This window comes from Sarcophilus harrisii, chromosome 5 (assembly GCF_902635505.1).
Source record: "Sarcophilus harrisii chromosome 5, mSarHar1.11, whole genome shotgun sequence".
Lineage (NCBI taxonomy): Eukaryota > Metazoa > Chordata > Mammalia > Dasyuromorphia > Dasyuridae > Sarcophilus > Sarcophilus harrisii.
In genome coordinates this window covers 178,469,207-178,489,455 of record NC_045430.1, presented here as the reverse complement: position 1 = coordinate 178,489,455, position 20,249 = coordinate 178,469,207, and the positions used below count along the sequence as shown (strand labels likewise).

The following is a 20,249-nucleotide window of genomic DNA, read 5'->3' as shown; positions in this document are numbered from 1 at the left end:
AGATGAAAGAGAGGGGGTTACTCAGAGATGGCGAAATAACTGAGACCAGAATCAAAACAATGTGAAGGCAAGGATGCTGTGAGGATACAATGAGGCAAAGTAGAAGGAAGAGACTATCAGAAACAATTCAGATATCTAGAACCTGTATACTCTATTTCTGCATCAGTGGAGAGAAATTCCACACAGGAAATCATCCCCCTGAGCAAAACAACAAACCCCAGGGGAAACTTTAGAAAACGGACCCTAAATATTATTGTTCTGTAAGAAATGACCAGGAGGATGATTTCAGAAAGGCCTAGAGAGACTTACATGAATACACTTACAAGGGATAATGGTGTAAAAAATTACCCATGCATACATTCTGTCAATAAAAAGTTATGATTATTTTTTAAAAAGAAAGAAAAAAGAAAATGGGCCATAAAGAGGTAGAGGCTGAAAATATAAAAAAGCTCCAAAAAGAGACTGAATGTAATAATAGAGGAAATATCTGTGCCGGGTTTTCATTTGGGAGGGAGGAAGTGTGAACCCTAACGTTCTGGGATAACCAGGGGTCACGTCACAATAATAGAACATAATATGCCTTGATGCCATCATCTGATAGAACTCATGACTGAATGGATGACAGACAGTGAGATTGTGAGTACAAGCAGTGCTTTCCTAAGCATATCCTTCTGTCCTTCAGCATCAGAGGCGGTTTTCTAGTACAGGTGATCCTTAACGTGCACCATGATCACTTCTAGGGCCAGCCAGATCTCAAGGGCAGTGGGGATGATTTGATCAGCTGGCAGCTCGAAGCCATATGTGCCATTGTCTCGCAGCTCAAAAGTGAATGCATATTTAATTCCATTTTTATAAGCCCAGTCTATAGTATTGCCACTGACAATGTCTGTAATGAGAAAAAATAAGGGTAGGCAACGGAAGAATATTTCAACATTCAATACAAAAATGTGTGTAATTCTAAAACATTACACACACATACACACACACACTGGAACATGATCTTCTATCCTTCTCCAGCTCCAAGGTGGCCCTTTCTCAGACTCCATGTTGATTAAATCTGAGAAGATCCTATGGCACTTAGAGGTATCTTGCATATTTCTGACTCAGCATTGACTCAGTAGAGGGTGGAGAGCCTCTGATAACATTTTCTTTGGAGAACTCCCACTCAATAGTATTAAAGCAATGATTCTCCTGAGTTAACAATAATGAAATGGAGTTACAATATCTGAGCATAGTGTCACTCCTGTTGAGTGCAGGGAAATCTTGAGAGACCAGGACTTAGAGCTGCAATTTCTATTTTTTAATTTCTAATTTCCCATTTACACCTTAGTTTTTAAAAAACATCTAGGCCTCCTACTAAGCTTTCCAAAAGGAATCTAGAAAGATAACACATTTCATTTTTTACATGATTTTTTGTTGCTTATTTTAGCTATACTAGGCAGTAGAAAGTAGAATCACAATTTCTTTTGTCATCTAAAATCTTTCTCAACTTGATTCCAATCTACCTTACCAGATTTATTACACATTTATTACACACATGCTCTTTCCTATCTCTCATAGCCATGAATTTGCACAGATTTTGCTTCATTTGGAGACTGCCTTCCCTCTGCAGCTCTACCTCTTAGAATCCCCAGAATCCTTCAAGGACCAGCCCAAGCTCTACTTCCTACATGGTTTTGGGAAAGCAACACATTTTAGAAAAGAGAACAAGAATTTCCAGGTCAACTCTCAAGCTTCCTTCTAGAAATTAATTTGTTATAAAATTATATATACAAAAATATAATTATAAAATTGTTATAAAAATTCACACTTATTTACAGAAATCTGAAGAACAACTTAGATACTGTGCTACAAGTATTATTATCCCCATTTTACAGATGTTGAAATTGAGGCTTAAATTACTGTAGTGATTCATCTAAAGTCACATAGTTGGTAAGTGTGAGTGCCAGGATTTAAGTCCAAGCCTTCCATCTCTTAGTACAGGGCTCTTTCCTAATACCACATCAACTCTACAAATCAAATCAGTATTTTAGGAAAATTAGTCTGGCCCCAGTATGCAGAATGGATTAGAGAATAAAAAATGTAGTGCCTAAGAGTTTACAAAATGCTTTATATATCTTATAAAAATGGGTCATTTACTAAGAAGTGATACCACAGTGAAAACTAAAATGAAGAAAATTTCTCTCTCCTATTACGGAGTCTCTGAGTATAAATCTCCAAAGTGATATTAAGTGGGCTTTAAGACTGACCTTTAAGACCAAAGGATGGATTCTGGAAAACAGGGTCCTCAGTGCTCTCAGTCCCTACATCTTGCCTATGACCTCCACACCTGCCCAAGACTGGCTCTCTCCAGTGGATTCAGCCCACCATCTGTCCCAGCTCTCTCATATTCTTGCTTTGGCTGCTAAGAAGGGTTTCTGGCTAGGAAATGAAGGACCCTTCCAGCTCCTCAAAGGCCTCATTAGGGCCTTTGACCCTGAAATTAAAACTGATACTTCTCTTCTGAGAAAGTTTTGAAGTCATTTCAAGCATTTGGATGCATGGTAAGACATGCACCCCCACCACCCAGCAGACAATCTATAAATAGTAATTGCTTGTAGTTATAGCAGGGAAAGAATCAAAGACCCAGAGAACCCACAATTCATGTTATTGGTACCAGGGCTACATCAAGCTGGGGCTTGCTGTAGAAACAAAAAATAACCCTGTAATATAAGTTCTGAAATCTCCAGGAAAGGCTCCCATCTTAATGGTGGGATGGTGTAATAGAAAGAGCTTTGGGTTGGTTTCAGGAGATTTGGACTCTTAGCTGCTAAGCCAACGAATTTTGATCAATTTCCTCTTCTATATAATGGGGATGATTGTATAATCAATTTCTTAGGGTTGTTATAAGGAAAATAATTTGTAAAGCATAAAGCACTATAAGAATAATAATAAAAATAACAATAATCTAATGATACAACATTAATAATTAATGTAATAATGTTACTATCAAAACAATCGAAATAAATAATGTAAAAATCAGGCCAGCCTAAGATACCATCCTTCTTGGCTTTGGTGGGCAAACAAGAGATTTCTAATTTCCAGTGTCTGCTGCATTTCCATTAATGTCCCAAAGAACTTTCCAAATTACAAAATAAACGAGGTAAGAACTTACACGCAGTTTTGTAGATAGATCCCACTTCATACTCAGTGCGAAACAAGGAGTATAGGGCTCTTGCTGCATCTCTTCCAAGCTTGTCCTAAAGGGAGAGAACAAGAGCAAAGTGAGAAATAATGATCCTCCTGGAAACAAAGGACATATTCATGCCGATCAAACTTCTTTTATTTCCCTCTTTCTCTGCAGCTTCTGGTCCCATTGGAGCAACACATGCCCCTGGCTCTATTAACTAATGCCCAGCTGATGAACTAGGTGCACCTGTACAGTGAGGTCAATTTCAGATGGGAATGGATTCCTGAAGACTACATATATTGCCTGAGAAAACTTCAAATGAACATTATCTGTGTTGTATTATATTTTTATTATTTTAATAATATTTTTGAATTGCATTTTAAACTGATTCAGGTCACATTCTGAATATATACACCCATCCCCATCCCCAATAAATAGCATTGGACTCGGGGTCAGAATTTTAATCCTGCCTCAGAAATTCAGTATTTGTATGAGACTACTGAGGCAAGTTGCAACTTCTGTTTGGTGGTTTCTTCTTTTGTAAAAGGGGGTAGTAATAGTACCTAAATCCCAGGGGTTTTGTGATGCTCCAATGAGGTAATAAACATAAAGCATTTAGCACAGCACCTGGCACACAGTAAGTGTTATGTAAACATAAGCCATTATTGTTATGATTACTCTTTAAACTTTCTGCACTTCAGCTTCCTCATTTTTAAAATGATATCTCTAAAATCTTATTCTTAAAATCTTCAATTTCTTTAAAATTTTATTCTTAAAATCTTCAAAATAATATAATAATAATACCTATATTGCAAGGTTGTGATGTGAGAACTTACTTGAGATAATTTATGTAATTTCTCAACATTGAGACTCTTCTACATTAATGCTAGTGATTAATGTAGTGAAAAGAATCAGAAGGCATGGTAGGTAAGGTACAGAGCATTATGGCAAGAGAGAACTTGCTGTTTCTTACAATAGACACTCCATCTCAGCACTCTGGGAATTTTCTCTGGTTCACTTTCATGCCTTGAATGTTCTCTCTCCTTATCTCTGCCTTCTGGCTCCCTTCAAACCCCAGCTAAAATCTGATCATCTAGCAGAAGTCTTTCCCAACCACCTGGAATGCTGGTGCTTCCTCTCTTGATTTTCTTTGATTTATCGGGTCTCTAACTGGTTTTTATGTTTTCTCTTCCATTAAAATCCCTTGAGAAGAGGGATTGCCTTTTTTCCCCCTGGTATCCCAGTTCAATTCCATTTCTTATTCAGTTATGTCCTACTTTTTCTGACCCCATGGACCATACTGTCCAGGTGATTTTCTTGGCAAAGTTACTTGGGAAATGTTTGCCATCCCTATCCAGTGGATTAAGAGAAACAGAGTGTAAGTAGATTGCCAAAGTCACAAAGCTAGTACATGTTTGAAGCTGGATTTTAACTCAGATGTTCCTGACTTCAGGCCCAGGGTCTATTCATTGAGCCATCTAGTTGCTTCTATCTGGCATCCAGTAGACACCAAATAAAAGCTTGACTAATTTAGAAAAAGAAGATGTAGGTAAAATGTCTTGCTTGGCCATTTAGCTCGATAACTTTGAATGAGTTATTTCTCCCCTCTAGACTCATTTTTATGGACTTACTGGTATCTAAAGTTCCTTCTAGTTGTAATAACTCATGGAAACTTGATCTAGGTGAGAAGCAGGGAAGGTCAAGGTAGTTTCTTGCTACAAGGTGAAGGACTGATTGCCACAAGGTGAAGACAGGGATTTGTATGCTATGTCCTCTCTAGGTCAGACTCAGAGAAAAGAGAATGAAAGAGAAATGTGGGAAAAGACATAGACATGTAAGAACTTCTATCGAACATAGCCTCAATTATGAGAGGTTTGGGGCAATAACAATTTGTAAAGGACATGGGAAACCTATCTATGACAGTAGAGGAAGCAACAGAGAGCACCAGAGACTGAGAAGGATAGATAAGGGTTAACATGCTTAAATGTAAAATAAATTAAAATTACATACAATTAAATATGAAAAATAATAAGTAATGTAGATATGCATCATATTATAAAATTGTTTATAAATTATAATTTTATATTGTAACAAACATAAATTACATAAAATATCAATTAAATACAATTAACTATAACAATTAAAATAATATAAATATAAATTGTCATTATAAAATTGTTTCTAAATTATATCATAATGTAAATACAAAATAAATTAAAATTAAAAGACCTAAATGAGAATATTTATTCATTAGATTTTGAGTCAATGAGAGTTGAGACTGTCTTGCTTCTTCTATCCTTAGCTTTTAGCACAGTTTCTGAATATGACATAAGCATATAATATTAATAAATGTTAATGATTTATTTAGTATTACTAAGCACATTGAGTTGATTATGCTGATGCTGAAAATAAAGTTTTTAATAAGCCATTTATTTTAAAATATATTGGGCCTTAAAATTAAAAAAAGATTTTAAAGAATTTCTATGAATATATACTCAATCTGCTTCTCTCTCTGTCTGTCTCTGTCTCTGTCTCTCTCTCTCTCTCTCTCTCTCCCTCTCTCTCTTTTTCTCTTTCTCTCTTTCCTCTCTCATTCCCTCTTTCTCCCCCCTCCCTTCTTTTCCTTTCCCTTCTGTCTTTCTCAATTTAATTTTTGTGCTGAATCTGCATTTTCATTGATAGCAGGATGTCCCATTGTGGAAAGTTTCCTTCACTCTACAGATTGGCAAGTCAATTGTAACTGAGGGTTTTAAAATTTCCTGGGTGTCTGAGATAGGGGAAGGGGCACTTACCAGTTCATCACAGTCAGGGCACATGCTGTTAATGTAACCATAAGGATACATCAGAAGCTGTGAGAAGCTGTGGATATCAATGAAGCTTTTGAAATTCCCATGGTTTAGAATGAAATTTGCCACGGATTGCACTTCTACCTCTGAATGAGGGTTGGGCCCATGGTATTTTTCAGAACAAGGATCGTCACTGGTTGTCCCTTCTGTGACAGGAACCAAGCCAAGCACAAACATCAATAAAAAACAGACTCTACAAGATTCTGGAAAGATAAATCTATTAAATTCAGTTAAATTCAAGATACATTTACTAAATATCCATGCTGTCCAAGGCATAGTACTAGGTGCTTAGAAGAAAATAAGTAAAATGGAACAGCCTCAGGCCTTCAAGGGGGCTCCATTCTGTTATGGGAATATAGTATGTACAAAGGTAAATATAAAAAAAATTATTAGTAATTCTCCTTTTACATTGTCATGAGCCCTTTGGGCTCACCCCAAATTTTCCTCTCTTTAGCTATAATAATCTGACTAGAAATCATATGGGAAAACATCGAGGAGGTTGTCTTGCACTTGCAAGTTATAATTTACAATATAACTATTTCAATGCTCCACCATGATGTAAATAGGACTGTGGATTCACAAAAGCAGATCCTATACCAGGCTAGGAAGGCTTCAAATACAGCCCAGAAATAGCCTGTTAGGAGAAGTTCATCTTCAGCAGGTTAGTCATCAGGGAATCTGACAAAAAGCATGTAGGAAGCACCTACTGTGTATACTAACATTTATAAAACTTTTAGCACAGTGCCTGGCATATAATAGTTCTTTCTTTCTTTTTTTTTCCTTTCTTTCCTGAGGGAAGTGACTTGCCCAGGGTCACACAATTAAGACATTCTAAGTATCTGGAACTACATTAACTCAGGTCCTTCTAACTTTAGGGCTGTTGCTCTATCCACTGCACCACCTAGCTGCCTCAAGAGTCATCCTTTCCAATAACAAATAAAAAAAAAGAAAGGAAGAAACATTTATTAAGAACCTACTCTGTAGGACAATTTAGGTGGCATGGTGGATAGAGCACCAGCCCTAAAATCAGGAGGACCTGAGTTCAAATCTGTTCTCAGACACTTAATACTTCCTAGCAGTGTGACTTGGGGCAATCACTTGAGCCCAATTGCCTCAGCAAGGGGAAAAAAAAGGATGGCTTTCTGGGAGAGGGAGGAAGAGAAATATTCTGGGAAGTTAATAAGCATTTCAACAAAACAGTAAGCACTTATTAAGTACTTACTGTTTGCCGGTACTATGCTAAGTGTTGTTATAGATGATGTAAAAACTTACAAGATGACAAAATATTTTAAGCATTATGTCTTACTTGAGAAGGCTACATCCCAGTTCCTATTTAGGTCAACTCCTACACATTTCTTAAAACGCTTATGGGATCTGTTCTTCCTCCAGGAGCGATTCTGGAAACCGCAAACAAGAAAGGAGGGTCACATGCAAAGTATTAATCATCATGATCTATATATTGCCCACAGATTCTCAGAGATAGAAAGGACTTGAGAGATCACAATCACCCAGAAGTATAAAATTGGAAGGGAGGGACTTCCAAGGCCACCTACAATAGTCTAATCTATACCTGAACAGGAAACTACCCTACAATCTCACCAAAAAGTAGCAGTGAAAGGCTCTTAATACTTCCCAAAGCTGGCAGTGCTGCTTTTGGACAGCTCCAAATGGATGCTGTCCTTAAATTTTCTCTTTATATTGAGCTTAAATCTGTCTCTCTGTCCTAAGGTCAGATAGAGCAAATCTAACTCCATTCCCAGATACTAGTGTGTGTGTGTGTGTGTGTGTGTGTGTGTGTGTGTGTGTGTAACTGAAGAACTTCCAGCAGCTTCCTACAGTAAAGATAAGATAAAGAATTTCCAGCAGCGTCCTGTAGTAAAGATAAGTGAAGAATTTCAAAGAATGTATCCAACCTAGAATGATGGCATTTATTGCTGTTCAAACCATTGATGTTTAAACAATTAGTTGCCTGATGTGTGGTTCCTCCTGGAACTAGGTGTCTGCTGTTTTTGGTACGAATAACATCCAATAAAAAAGGGGGGGCACCTACCTCTTAATGTTCCTCAAACACATGATGTAATCCTTTGTATCTAAAAGACCCTATAAAGACTGTATACCTTATCCCCTTCTTTAGCCCTTCTACCGTGAGATCTCTTTCCCTCCTCACGGTGGAACTGCTCATTCTCATGAGAATTAATTAAATAAACAACTTTTCTGCTTATTACTTCGAGAGGTCTCTGAGTAATCATTTTTGGATAGGATTTCTATCCCTCACACTAGCATGTAAAAATATTTAGAAATAGCCATTATTCCCCACTTCCTCAGGCTAAGAATCTATAATTGTCTAGTCCTTTCCAATGATCCTCATTCAGAGTAGTGTTCAGTCCCTTCTCCACTCTGGTTACTCTGCTCTAGATTCCCTACATGTCATTGCACTTCCTGAAATGTGGTACCTCAAACTGAAGGCTCTTTTGGACTCCTTTCAGACCCAACTGTGGTCCACTGATTGATCCCAAGAGAATGTCTAATAGTATGGCCAATTTTCACTGATTACTAAGACTTCAAATCCTGTGTTCCTTCTGCTGTGCTACAATGCCTCCCACAAGCATTTCTCTATACAACCAAGGCTCTTGACTCCCAAATCCACTCCATTTGTTCTTACTCACTTTGGTTCGAGAATAAACATATCCATCAGGATTGGCCACTGGCATTAGGAAGATATCCATTTTATTCAGGATGGAGGTAATGGTTGGCTTATTCTTAGAAAAGTCAGAGGCAATCTAAGCAAAGAGAAAACCATCATCAGCTGTGCTGGCTCAGGTATTGTTATTGGTACTGACTTTTAGCCCAAGGTCAACTACTTTGAATAGTGCTCCATTAGTCACCACAGGCCAACCTTCAGGTAGACAGCTCCAAGCAAAATCTAATTATTAAGTTATCAGTCACTTGGATGACATTTCTTTATGAAATGTTAAGGCAGGGATTCTTAACCTTTTGTTTCATGGACATAGTTTAGTCCATGCCTACGGCCCACATTTCTGAATAATGCTTTTAAATGCATAAAGTGAAATGTATAACATCACAAATAAAACCAGTTCTATTGAAATTCAGTTTTTAAAATATTTTTAAAAGCAAATTCACAGAGTCAAGGTTAAGAACTTCTGTTCTAAGGTACCTAATTCAATCTCTTTTTGCAGAAAAGGAAATGAGAACCTGAGGTGAAATTAATTTGATCAAGATAATACAATGATACTTAGCTAGTATTTGCATAGCACTTTAAGGATTTTAAGCATTTTATAATATAACTTTATTTGGTCTTCACAACAACTCTGGGAGGTAGCTACTACTTCTGGTTTGGATTTTAATTCAGGTCTTCCTGACTCTGGGTCTAGTGTGCTAATTGTAGCATACAAATCTCCTGAATTTGTTCCTATGAATATAGGTAGGATCAGCTTCCAGTTCACGTCTGGTTGAAGGATATTTGGTTGTAGAAAAATGGGAGATAAAATTTTCTAGCCTACTATAGTGTGAATAAGGAATTTCCTTTTTTATAATATCATCACAGAGGAAGGGCCTACCTGACCTGCAGGTTATAAGATTGAAAGGCAGTTCCAAGAAAGCAAACCTATCCCAAATTATTTTCTTCATATCAATCTCTCAATATTATCTGAAATTCCACTATTAGTCTCTACTCATTTAAACTGCAAAAAACTCTCAGAGGAATAAGATGAGAAATCGTTATTTGGCAATCTCTCCTACTTCATTTGTCATTTTCCAGTGAGACAGCTAGCTGGAAACAGGTTTCTATCTGAGGAGGCTGGAGAGTCAATGAGAGCACTGAGTGCCCAAAAAGATTAGGGGACAGCTATGAAGGGAGACCACTGAAGGCAACCTTTGCCTGCTTTATAATTTTGCTTGGGGCTGATCCTGTTGCAGCAGGGTCCCTAAGAGCAGAATGAACGTTGGTCAGCTGCCAGGTTGTACACCATCAGTAATACATTTTGTCATTCAAGAACATATTTTGTTCCAGTAACTTCCCAACTTGTCAGTGGGACATGTTCAGTCCAGCAGGCCTTTCCTGGTACAGAAACCAAATCATCACTTCTACAAAATCCCACCTGCCCACAAAAATGTCTAATACACAGAAGGAGACATGACCTTTCTGGCTATCCATATTCCTGTTGCCTGGGTGATCCATTCCCGGGCATGAATTCCATGATTTAGCCAAATAGCGGGTCTCTTGTTTTTCCCAGTGCTGAACTGTGAAATAGAAATCAAATCATAAGCCAAATATACATGTGCACAAAATGTTACCAAACACTTTCTCATAACAACACTGTGAAGCTAATAGTCCAATTTCTAGAATCTCTATTTTACAACTAAGAAAAGCAAGGTAGAATGACTTACCTATGGCCATATAATTAGTAAGTGGCCAAGCCAAGTCTCTCAAATACTAAATCCCAAGATATTTCCACTATATCCCATGTGACAAGGGATACTTCTGTAGCCCTTTCTCTTTGCTCAGAAGTGTTTTCACTCTCTCCTTTTTATGTATTTAAAATAATTCAGAGTAAAGTATATCAATGGCACTATTTGTCCGAGTGGTCTGTAGGAAAGTAGCCCAGCTGGTTAGCAATGGGGATCATGCTATAGCAAAAAGCCTTCCTACAACCTGTCCGAATTTCATGGGCAATCTTTGAAGCAAACAGGAAGAAAATGAATTGCATATATGTTATATTTGTAACCTAGTTTTTACAGATCACATGCAAGATATTCCCTGCCTGATTCTAATATGCTCAAAAGTTGTCACACATAGAGCTATTGGTGCTGTGGCCAAAAATACTATTATATCCTTTCAAAAACTCAAGATGTTGTTATAACTTAGATCCCAACCATGTTTCAAGTGCTCATCTTAATAAATGAGCTTAGTACTCAAGTTGTTTCAAGTCTGATAATAGTGGTGAATTCTGGCTTCTACCAATGATGAGGTTTGCCATATTTGATTTACAACTTAAAAAAAAAATACAAGCTCAGACTTAGTTTTCATGTTAGTTAGTTATCCTCATATTATTCCACAGTTGCAGTTTATCACCTTTAACTCTGACCAGCTGCCTCTCAAATGTATGGCATTGGTCAAAGCAGAAAAAATGGGGGGAGGCAGGTGAAAGGGGGTGCCTACTCTGTGCAAGGCACTGTGCTAAGTGCTTTATAAATATAATCTCATTAGACCTTCACAATAACCCTGTGAAAGGGTAAATATACTTCCTTATAGCCCTTATTAATGAAATAGTCTTATTAATGAAAATAAGAGAGAAACTAAATCTGTGATTTCTGAGAGCAGGAGAACTCCCTCAATCACTGCAGGAAGGTGAATAGTGTGGTTCATGTGAAATATTTCTGATTTTGGGGTCCCCTCACCTTGAGGTTGATAACCTTTCTGATGAAACTTGTAAATGAATATGGTTATAAAAGCTGTCGTACAATAAACAAAAGAAACATGAACTTGGGTCTTTCATACAGATCAAATTCTGAAGACATGAATTCTGCTTTTCAATTTCTTTAGTGGCCACTATACTTCCACCACTGAAACAGTTGGAGGTAGGGGGAAAGGAATTTTTGAAATCCCTGAGAAACAAATTCAAATACTGATCGATGTATACAAACCCATACTTGTCAGGGTTCCACAGTTTCTAATGGCCAGGGTACTGTGACTTCTTGGCCAGGGCCATTATCGATTGCTCACACTTTCAATGTTCTGTGTGCTCAGTCTTCACGGAGTTCACAGCCCAGACATATGAGCTCTTCAAGAGATACACCATAAAAAGCCACCCAGAAATACCATAATTCCACTCATCCCTGTTTCACCATTAAGAAGCCTCAGCCACTTTTTTCTTTTTCCTTTTTTGTGAACAACCAACTCTGTAAATCAGCAATGTAATGAACCAATCTGGAAAACCAGCACAAGGCTTCTAGATCTCCCTGTTTTTATCAAACTGCTTATTGGTAACAACAGAAAAGTAAGTTCAAGGATATGGCCAACCTGTGTAGTTATGCCCTGATTTCCTTAACATGGTCACACATACCTTCAGTACATACAATGGTCGTTTTTCAAAAGAATTACCAATCTTCAGCCGTTTCGCTACCCTGGGGTATTCAGAAGCAATGTTGGCCATCTCACGATAAAGCTGAAATGTGAAGGAGTTTGGTTGTAAATGGATGTTTTTGTGTCCCTCTACATTTTTTCCTTCTAAACTTTCTTCCCCCAAGCTTTCTAACTCCTTGGTTCCAGTTACATCAGCCACAGCATACCCATGCTTGGGACCTTGCCAACTACCAGCAGATTTTTGAAAACATACCATATTAATTCTCATAATTAAGCCCTCCTCACTTCAAAGATGCAAAGATGCTAAGACACATGGAATGTTATATATGAGGAAGAACAAAAGGGTCCATTTGATTGGAAAATAAAATGAATGAGAAGGAATAATATATGATCAGCATGGAAAGATAGATTGGAAGTAAATTGGGGAGAGTTTTAAATGACAAATAAAGGTATCCTTTTAATCCTATTATTGGGAATATACCCAAGGGATGGTGTCATAACAAAAAAAGTTTTTTAAAATTATGTCTATATATATATATTTATATACTCTCTCTCTCTCTGCCACACACACACACACACACACACACACACACACACACAAACATGCATAGATCAAAAGAAACATTACCAAGAGCTAACCTAAATGTCTAACAATTGGTGAAAGACTAATTTAACTTGAAGACTATCGAGTTCACCATTTTTTTTACATATAAAGAAATCCAGCCCCAGATATGTTAAAATAACTTGTCAAAGTATGTCAGTGCAATGATATACCACAATAGCTTTAAATTATAACTCTAAGAAATATGAATAAATCTGATAGGGCAAATGAAAGAATACCAAGTAAAGAAGCCAAAAGCAGAAAAATAGTGTAATGTAGCTGATGATCACAAAATGAAAATGAAAAACATTATAGAAGGGAGTGGATTGATTCAGAAAGCTACTAGGAACATATATGATTAAGGAACATATATTATTAAGCTACTAGGAACATAAATAATTTAGAAAGTATAAGCTACTAGAAACATATTACATATCAAACATAATTTTGGAGTACAGATTTTGTGCATTTATACTTAATTGATTTTATTTTTAAATGCATAATGAATTATTTGAAATTAAAAAGGGAAGGAGCTAAGAACATTTTCTTTTACTCTTTTTTAATTTCCAAGATTTTTAAAAATTATTTATTAATTTTCTACATTTACTTTTATAAGATTTTGACTTTTTTCTCCCTCACCTCCAAAATGGCAAGTAATCTTAAATACATTATAAATGTACAATCATATCAAACATATTTCCACATAAGTAATGGTGTGAAAAGAGAATGAGAAAAAAAGGGAGGGAAATCAAGAAAAAGGAAGGCGGGGGAAAATCCACATTTTCTTTTACTCTTGAATGAAGATAGTAAGTCTGCTGCACTCAACTTAAAAAGCCACTAATCTGAATTTGTTTTGAAATATTTACCTCGGTCAAGCTGTGATAATCCCCATAGTTGAAGTTAGTATCACGCTTTGCTTTTCTTCTATTGAATTTCATTTCTTTAATTTGTTTATCGAAGAGAGCCTAAAATAGACAATGTCAGCATGACAAGGATTGCCCATGGGAGTTATTGAAGGGAGGGTCCTCCTAATCAAAATTTCAGCCAACATGAGGATTAATAGGAAAATATCAACCAGCACTTTTAAAAAGAGTCACAGTTCTTAGAATCTAAGAAATCATCCAGTCCCCTTAGACCACCCAAACCTCCCCATCTTTATTCACCCAATTCTTTTCTGCTATCCTAACCACATTTCTGGGAAACAACAATTGTACAGGATAATTGTACTATGACATTTTTTTAGTAGCCTGGCAAATGAAATGTTGACTAACATAATAACGTAATGGCACCCAGGCCTTTGGTACTTCAGGCCCACAGCATCTCTTCCATAATCAAGGCCAACCTGTGGGAGGTTCACATTCTGGAAGATGGGGAAATTTGAAGCAACAATGAACCTCATAGTGTGGTTTCAATTTCCCACTTGCAGGTCTTTAATGGAGACTGAGTACTCTAAGCCATGGGATTCCAGAAAGGATTTGACAAGTTCCAGACTGGCTGGTGGAACCACAACATTTACAGGATGCTCAGGGGGGAACTGGCAGGTTCCAAAATGTGGAAACAAGGCAAAAGAAACTAATTTGAGACTTCCTGATCCAAGTCCTGTGCTCTCTGCACTAGGGCATCACTTTTCATTACTTCCTCCCAATTCCAACTGATTGAAGGAGAAAACTCCAAGTTTTGACCTTTACCTAGAGGATCTTAGCCAAGTCTCTGAGCCTGTTTCCTCATCCTTCAAACAGGAATAAGATCCCCAAACTTGGCTCACAGGGACAGTGTGAGAAGATGATACAACTTATACAAACTGCTTTATCACCCTCAATGGGTAGTACATAATTCATTATCACAATCTCAGGTATGACTGAACCTAAATGTGAGGTCACCAAAAATATTAAGAATGTTGATGAAAGATTATCCTTCTTAAGAATCAAAAGGTGCCCCAAAAGAAGGAAATGGGATACCATGGAGTTCTGCATGTTGCTCAGCTCTTTTAATTTTTCAATCTGATTTCCATCCCGGACTTTAATTTGAAAAACCTGGTGCCTAAAATCAAAATAAACAGATAAACATAAGTTCATGTGTTCTTCAAGGGCATAGCAAACCAAAGTCAAATTGCCTGGAATAAATTAGGCTCAGCTAGATAGTTAATGAGCGTTTACCAAACACTGAGTATTACTGACAGTCTCATAGCTAGATGATTTTCTCCCTTCAGTCATTCAATCAATCAATAAGCATTTATTAAGTGCCTACTATAACAGGCACCATGTTAGGCCCTGAGGATACAGGCCAAGGATACAAAAGATACAATTTTGTGATATACAAAGGATACAAAGAAAAGCAAAATCACAATCCTTGCCTCAAGGAGATAACATTTTAATAAGATGGATAACAGACAAGCCTCTAGGTAGATATAAGATATGGCAGTGGATAGAATTACCAGTTCATCTTCCTGAGTTCAAATCCACCCTAAGATACTTTCTAGCTGTGTGATCCTGAGCATGTCAGTTTACCTTGTCTACTTCCATTTCCTCATCTATAAAATGAACTGGAGAAGGAAATGGCAAACTAGTCCAAGATAAGTACCAAAAAAAACAAAGATGTCAGTAGACAAAGATGGGGGTCCTTTGAAACAGCTACAATGAACACTTGATGGAAATAATAACATCCTGTAATTTCCTTATAGGGTTGTTATAAGTCTTAAATGAGGAATAAGTAAAAAATAAAATAAAAAATTAATGGAGAAAAAACATTTTAAAAAGTAAAAACTACTTCAAAGTGCATATATAAATGTCCCTCCTTCAAATCCACTTCATTTGCATGTAAAGGCATCATCTCCTTCATGTCTTTATAGAGAAAGAAGGACAAACAACAGTTTCTATTGAGGATGCTGAGGAAAGGTTAAGTGATTTGTACAGGGGTTCGATGTTGTACATAGAATAATGAAAATCAGCACAGTCCCTATCCTCAAAAAACTTGCAATCTATCATCCTCATCCACATTATTTGATGTAATTTTCTTCTCCCAAAGGTTTCCATAATAATCACTAAATCAATGGTTTTAGAATAAATTTGAAATTGTTTTATTGTTTATTGTTGAAATTGTTGCTGAAAGATGGAAAGCAGGGACATGAAATACAGATGGAGAGAGAGGTTGGAGTCAGACACGGAGGTCTTGAGTGCCAGGATGAGGTAGAAGAAAGAGCGCTGGGTTCTGGGGATCAGAAGACCTGGATTGCACAGTCCCATTTCTGCTATTCACTCACTGTGAGACCTGTGCCATAATCTCTGGGGTTCAGTTTTCTCCTCCATAAAACAGAGGCTAAACTTAGTTCCTTTCCAACAAAAGTACGGCCCAATGCTAGTATTTACCCATACATCTGCACAATCAAAAAGGAACATCTGTAAGATAACAGAGATCCCAGCAGCCATGCAGGTAGGCTGCTCTTGTATGTGGCAATCACATTATTGATTAGCAGGGGACTCTCACTTTGTTTTTCTGGGGGCAGAGATGGACTGATTATGCTAAAAGCCAAGAGGATCTGGCTTCCAATACTGACTCTGTCATTTTATTCCCTGTGAGATTTTGAACAAATGGCCTCACTTCTCTGGACCTCCTTTTCCTTAATGGTAAAATGAGGTTAAACTAGGCCTCAAATCAATCAGTCAGTCAACAAACACTTATTAAGTGCCTCCTATGTGCCGGGCACTGTGCTGAGCACTGGGACCAAAGGCCCACAGTGGTCCCTGACAAGCTGTAAATGCCGAGATTTAATAGATTCTCCGAACCACAGTCTCACATTTAGCCAAATGATTAGGGAAGGAGAGATGGAGTTAAAATCATCTCATCAGTTCATATGAAAATTAAATTCTTCACCCTACCCCCCTTGGCACCCTGGCAGCTCTAAGGGTCTGCACCACAGTGACTAAAAACAGACACAGGCCAGAGGAGCAACTACTGGGTGTGGGCTGAGGGGACTTTGTTCAGTGATTTTCACAAGATAATAGGAATATACATTTGCACTTGGGAGAAGTTCAAAAGTCATCAAGTTTAAGCTCATCATTTCACAGAAGAATCAGATCCAGAGATCAAGTCTCTTGTCTAAAGTCATACAAGGGAGAAGAATTAGGATTAGGATTTTTACCCAGATGCTCTAACGGCAAAATTAGCTCTTCTTGTTTTAAGTCCGTGTACAAATCATAATAGCCTTTGTAAAACTAGTGTTTCAGACCAGTTCATCCATATTTCAATCAATCAATAAGCATTTATTAAACACCTACTGTGTGCCAGGTGCTGTGTTAAACTCCAGAGTTTAATACTCTGGAAACCATTCTCTAGCTGAAGGGGTTTGGATTTTCATTTTCCTGCCTCTGTAGTTTCATTTTTCAATCTTTCTTTTTTTGAAAGCACACCTGTGGTGTCACAGTGGATAGAGCACTGCCCTGGGGATTTGAGTCCAAATGTAGCCTCAGAGACTTACTAATTGTGGGACCCTGGGCTAATCACTTGACCTGATAAAAAAGAAGAAAAAAAAGAAACCATATCCCTGATTTCACTGGTATAGGGACTTTCAGCAAGGAAGCTCCCTCTACCAAGCAGATCAGCAACTGCTCACTAACTCACAGTCCGAGAATTTTTCTGGGAACTAAGAACTTGCCAGGCCCAGAGTCGAAAAGATCTGAGTTCAAATCCAGTTTCAGAATTCCTAGCTGTGTGCCCTTGGACCCTGTAAGAGGAACTGGAGAAGGAAATGGCAAACCATTCCAGCATCTCTGTTGAGAAAACCCCAAATAGGGTATGAAGAATCACACTGAATAATAGAGGTTAAGACTGATTTTCCCAGAGTCCCATAGCCGGCCTGTGTCAGTGATGGGGCTTGGACCCAGAAGTCCTTACTCAGTAGAAAGAGTCCCATGACATCCCACACTGCCTCTCTTACAAATTCACAGTGATGATAAAAACCCAGGCTTGTTTGGCCCTTGATTACTAATAGCAACTGGACCATTGTTCATAATGAAGTGAGGGGTCTCCAGGCACCATGATGGAGCAGAATTTTTGCACCAGTGGCTGGACTGAGTTCCTTATACTGCATCTTATTAACAACTGGGAAAATCACTATTGTTGAGTCATATCCAACTCTTCTTGGCAAAGTTGGCCATTTCCTTCTCATTTTACAGATAAGAAAACAAAGACCAGTTTGGATTAAGTGATTTGCCCAGTGTTACACAGCTGAGGGTGGGTTTGAACTCATGAAAGTGGATCTTCCCGATTTCAAGCCCGATGCTCTATCCATTGTGCCATAGCTTGCGTGACTGGACAACTGAGAGAAAAATGTGTCCACAGCCATTGACTGTATCCCAACCCCAAGGAGCCATTTAGCAACAGGGAGATGAACAGAAATTAATGTCACAACAGGTATCTGAATCTCATCTGTAATGAACAGGCCTGAAGATGTCCTGCCCCCACCCCCATGACATATTCTCTGGAGTCTAATCACACATTTACACCTTAGACACAGGGATTGTTCAAGGGTCTGAAGTACTTTCTCCATCTCATACCTCTTAAGTTCATGCCCTTGAATGTGGAGAGAGTGTTAAGTACACAAACATGTATATATAGACATATATGTGTGTATAGAAAGTCCATGTGGCAGAGCAATATCTATTAAGCTAAAAGTAGTTGTTAAATGCTTATTAGGTATCAGCCATGAGTACTGGATTTGTAATAAGATCTGAGTATAAATCCCATTTTTGTCACTGACTAGGTATATGACTGAGGACAAAATGGGATCAATTATGGCTATAGGGCTTACATAGCAGACGTAAATAAAATAATTAGCATGATGTGTTTTGTGAATTTTAAAGCACAATATAAATTAATATTAAAGAGAGTATTCCCAAAGTCAAGGATTAAACAGAACGTTTAGGAGACTATATATAATGCCCTACCTTGCACATTCCTCATCAGTCAATGAGAGAAAAAGGAAAAACTACTAAAGTTTCTCATGTCAAAGAAACATGAAGCTCTGATATAGATTACAACCATCCCCACTTTAGCCACATCCACATATCCTCAACTTCTACAACCCAATAGCTTTGGAGATGATTTTATAAATTGTGGCAAAAAAAAATCACCACCTAATAGCCTCTCTCTCTCTCTCTCTCTCTCTCTCTCTCTCTCTCTCTGTGTGTGTGTGTGTGTGTGTGTGTGTGTCTCTGTTTCTCTCTCTCTCTCTCTCTCTCTCTCTCTCTCTCTCTCTCTCTCTGTCTCTCTGTCTCTCTCTCTCTCTCTGCCTCTCTTTGTCTCTCTGTCTCTTGCTCTTTCTCTCTCTCTCTCTCTCTCTGTCTCTCTCTCTCTGTCTCTCTCTCTCTGTCTCTCTCTGTGTGTGTGTGTGTGTGTGTGTGTGTGTGTGTGTGTGTGTCTGTCTCTGTCTCTATCTTTTTTCCCCTGAGGCAATTAGGATTAATTGACTTGCCCAGGGTCACACAGCTAGGAAGTGTTATGTGTCTGAGACCAAATTTGAATGCAGGTCTTCTGACTTCAGGCCTGGTGCTCTGTCCACTGCACCAACTAGCTGCTCCCGTCCTCTTTTAATGAGCCTTTCAAACCTCAACTATACTGGTCTTTGAATAACAGCTACACAGTCTACTGTCTATACATATCTGTTCAAAATCTCTTAGCATCCATGAGATCACAACTTCTATGTAGGCTTCAAGAAAACAGAGTCACCTACATGGCACAAAAGATAAAATATTGATAATAAGACCTAATATACTTATTGCTTAATGTAATTAATTGATAAAAATAATGAATTGATACAATAAGTAGAAAATACTCAAAATTTATAAAATAGAACTACAGACAGAAACAGACAAAAAAGAGTGTAAAGCATTCAAACACACACAAATACTAAGAGATTTAACTTGGATTCCCATATTTCAAGTATAATCAAAGAAAATAAATAAACCAAAAAGAGAACTTACCCATTAAAATTTTTCTTGCCATAGATAGACCCAATAAGGGCCCCAAAGAGCAGTATCCACCTCATGTCCAGGAGGATGGGTCATGAAGTGCCCAAGTCAGGCTGTATTTATAAGGAGTCAGAGGTAGACTCAGACTCCCAACAATGCAAATACAATTCCCACCCCTGTGCAGCCCTTACAATAACAGTCTGGTCTTGTTCCTATCTGTATCCATGTGCCTTCCATTCCTTTGGGATGATAAAGGTCAAGGTACTTGATTGACAAGTCAAGGTGAGCCTGATCCTCAGGCTCAGAAAGGTTGACCTAGGGAGACCTGGGCATGTAGATAGGGTGCTTAGTTCCCTGAGGGTCTTTTCTTTACCTGGGTTTAGAGTGATCAGGACAAGAATAAGAATCCTACTAATAACAGCAATGATAGCCAGCCTTTATATGGCACCTTAAGGTGCCATATTTACAAATATCTCACTCTATCCTCACAATAGCTAAAAGGAAGATGCGATTGTTAGTTAGTCATTTCAGTCATGAACAACTCTTTGTGATCCTATTAGGACAA

The 20,249-nt window shown here is 37.8% G+C and overlaps 1 protein-coding gene across 1 annotated transcript; it reads right to left on the bottom strand.

Moving 5' to 3' along the window:
* Positions 1-530: 530 nt before the first annotated feature.
* LOC116419382 (carboxypeptidase A4-like) lies at positions 531-19,761 on the bottom strand. The gene is made up of 11 exons (XM_031939058.1): positions 19,697-19,761; positions 14,678-14,759; positions 14,140-14,253; positions 13,586-13,684; positions 12,099-12,200; positions 10,174-10,275; positions 8,682-8,795; positions 7,322-7,412; positions 5,962-6,161; positions 3,155-3,239; positions 531-886 (listed from the first exon to the last, which is right to left on the bottom strand). Exons 1-11 carry the CDS (start codon positions 19,759-19,761, stop codon positions 699-701), a joined length of 1,242 nt encoding a protein of 413 aa, XP_031794918.1. The 3' UTR covers positions 531-698.
* Between the last annotated feature and the right edge of the window lie 488 nt (positions 19,762-20,249).

Coding starts and splice junctions, on each gene's coding strand:
- LOC116419382 (XM_031939058.1), bottom strand. CDS start 19,761: ATGAGGTGGATACTGCTCTTTGGGGCCCTTATTGGGTCTATCTATGGC. Junction 14,760..19,696: donor GGCAAGAAAAATTTTAATGG/GTAAGTTCTCTT, acceptor TTTTGATTTTAG/GCACCAGGTTTTTCAAATTA. Junction 8,796..10,173: donor GAATATGGATAGCCAGAAAG/GTCATGTCTCCT, acceptor CTCTTTGCTTAG/ATTGCCTCTGACTTTTCTAA.